At 37.3% G+C, this 2,026-nt stretch overlaps 1 protein-coding gene across 2 annotated transcripts in view; it reads right to left on the bottom strand.

Annotated features, from left to right (window-relative positions):
* Zip102B (Zinc/iron regulated transporter-related protein 102B) overlaps positions 1-1,777 on the bottom strand; it is a 68,166-nt gene extending 66,389 nt beyond the window's left edge. The window contains exons 1-2 of one of the 2 annotated variants that reach the window (XM_017616449.1): positions 1,466-1,777; positions 1,249-1,397 (exon numbers count right to left, since the gene is read on the bottom strand). In XM_017616449.1, coding sequence (XP_017471938.1) covers positions 1,249-1,347 — 99 coding nt within the window. In that variant the 5' untranslated portion in view covers positions 1,348-1,397; positions 1,466-1,777. Of the gene's footprint in view, positions 1-1,248; positions 1,398-1,465 lie in introns of those variants that run through there. The other variant, XM_017616450.1, reaches the window with a different exon arrangement.
* Positions 1,778-2,026: the final 249 nt, after the last annotated feature.

The raw sequence follows: 2,026 nt of genomic DNA, 5'->3' as shown, positions 1-2,026 counted from the left end.
ACTACATTTGCCACAGCAGTTGGCCATTACGAAAGAATAAATAAAATATCGGAGCAAAAAGAAAACACGTCTGCACACAACGAGAGCGAGTAATAGATATTTCGTAGATACGGGTGGGCTTTAGTAGTCAGCCGCACCTTGTGTTTTAAGAAAACCAGGTGGAATTAACAAATGAGACTTGGTCAGGATGTTAAGGGAGGTATCCTCTAAAACATGTATATAATAAAAAATATCATTGTTTATATGTAATTTGTTGTTAAAATTTCTTAAGTCGTTCCACTTGGTTTCCTTAACAAAAAGTGCATTTGTCACATACTTTCATATATATAAATGCACATAACACTGTACGTAATACTTTACACACTTTTATTTTATTTTATCTTGTATATAAATCACTTTAATTCAACTTTTATCGACTTGTAAATTACATTGAATTGCACCCATATTTACAATAGGGGTATTCTCTGAGTCTTGCAAAGCCCTTGCATGGTGCACAGATGCAGGATTGCACGGTAAAAACCGGTTTTCGTATGGGACAGCTTTGCAAACCGTGCAATCCGTGCACCGTGCAAGGGCTTTGCAAGACTCATGAGAATACCCCTAATAACACATGGTTGCAAACTTACACATAACATGTGTTGCCATATTGTACAAAACAATACATACAAAGAAGGCAATGTTTAAAAAGGAATACGTGGGCGTGTATTATTATCAATGAGGGTTTCCGGTCACGAACCTGTGCAAAAATATTGCCCATGACGAAGGCGGTGTTGGTCCCGCCCTATTTGTTTGCTTTAAGTTCGGCCGAAGGCCGCCTACGCAGAAAGGTGTTCTCTGCAAACGGTGTACAGCTCCTTTTCTTCGCAAAACAGAAAGGAGAATTCGACTGACTGAGGGTTATAACCCCTAAGTGCGGCCGAAGGCCGCCTACGCAGAAAGATGTTCTCTGTAAACGGTGTTCAGCTCGTTTTCTTCGCAAAACAGACAGGAGAATTATACTAAGTGAAAATACCGAATTAAAAATCCGCTTTTATTATTCAAAATTGCAGTCTGGTAGCACCAAGTTGTATGTTATTTTGATATCTATTCATCGTTTATATGAAAACTTTAACAATAAATTATATAAGAACTATAGGGTTGCCAGAAAAAAGGGGGGTATTTTTGAAATCAGGGGGTCCTATTCTACCCCCCTAGTCCCCCTTTTTCTAGAATTTGCCGACCGTCTACTAAAATTTTCCCAATTCTTACCTCGCTTAATTTCATTATTAGTGGAATCATCCCTGCGATGTATGAACCCACAAGCATAACAGCCACTAGTAAAACGAGCATGAATGTTTCTTCCGTCATTTTTTGTAACTCCTTCCACCTCTCGGTAAAAAAACACGATTGACGAAAAGCTAAATAAATATAAGATTTATGATATGACAAACACCCTATTTGTATAGCATTTTAGCCATTTTCTTACAGATTTTATTACTTTATGACTTGGTATGATCAAGCCTGTGCTTGGTGGCCAGGCAATGCCACGCTTAAAATCTTATTTGCTGGTATACCAAATCTTGAAATCCAGCTTTACGTTAAATGCATTAGTGTATATCTTATTTATCAACAGCTTGACTATCTTAAATTATTAAGAGCAGCATTGAATTTCATTTTGACATTACAAAAGCTTTGTGAGCATAAGAACCACTTCGTAAGCAAACTATTTTTTAGATTTTAGTAGGGACACTATACGATACCATTAGTTATGGCACGATGAATCGAATAACCGATTATAATCGGTAATTTTCATTCGGTTAACGATTTCTTGAATAAAATTTTCCTTTCGATTAATCGATTGACAACACAACAATACCATGTTCTGACCGACATCGAAAACATATCATAATAGTAGCCGTCATCGATTCGCCAACAGTTAGCCAGTGGCGAAACGAACGAACTCAATGAGGTACAACCAAACTCGCTATCGTCTATCCGTGCTAGCTAACTTTGTTGTTGTTGTCACATGCAAAATTCTTCTTTAAGC

The sequence above is a fragment of the Rhagoletis zephyria genome, unplaced genomic scaffold (assembly GCF_001687245.7).
Source record: "Rhagoletis zephyria isolate East Lansing unplaced genomic scaffold, Rhagoletis_zephyria_1.1 Rzeph_scaffold_01205, whole genome shotgun sequence".
NCBI lineage: Eukaryota > Metazoa > Arthropoda > Insecta > Diptera > Tephritidae > Rhagoletis > Rhagoletis zephyria.
The sequence above is the reverse complement of the archived record's forward strand: the minus strand, read 5'-3'. Positions and strand labels throughout refer to the sequence as shown.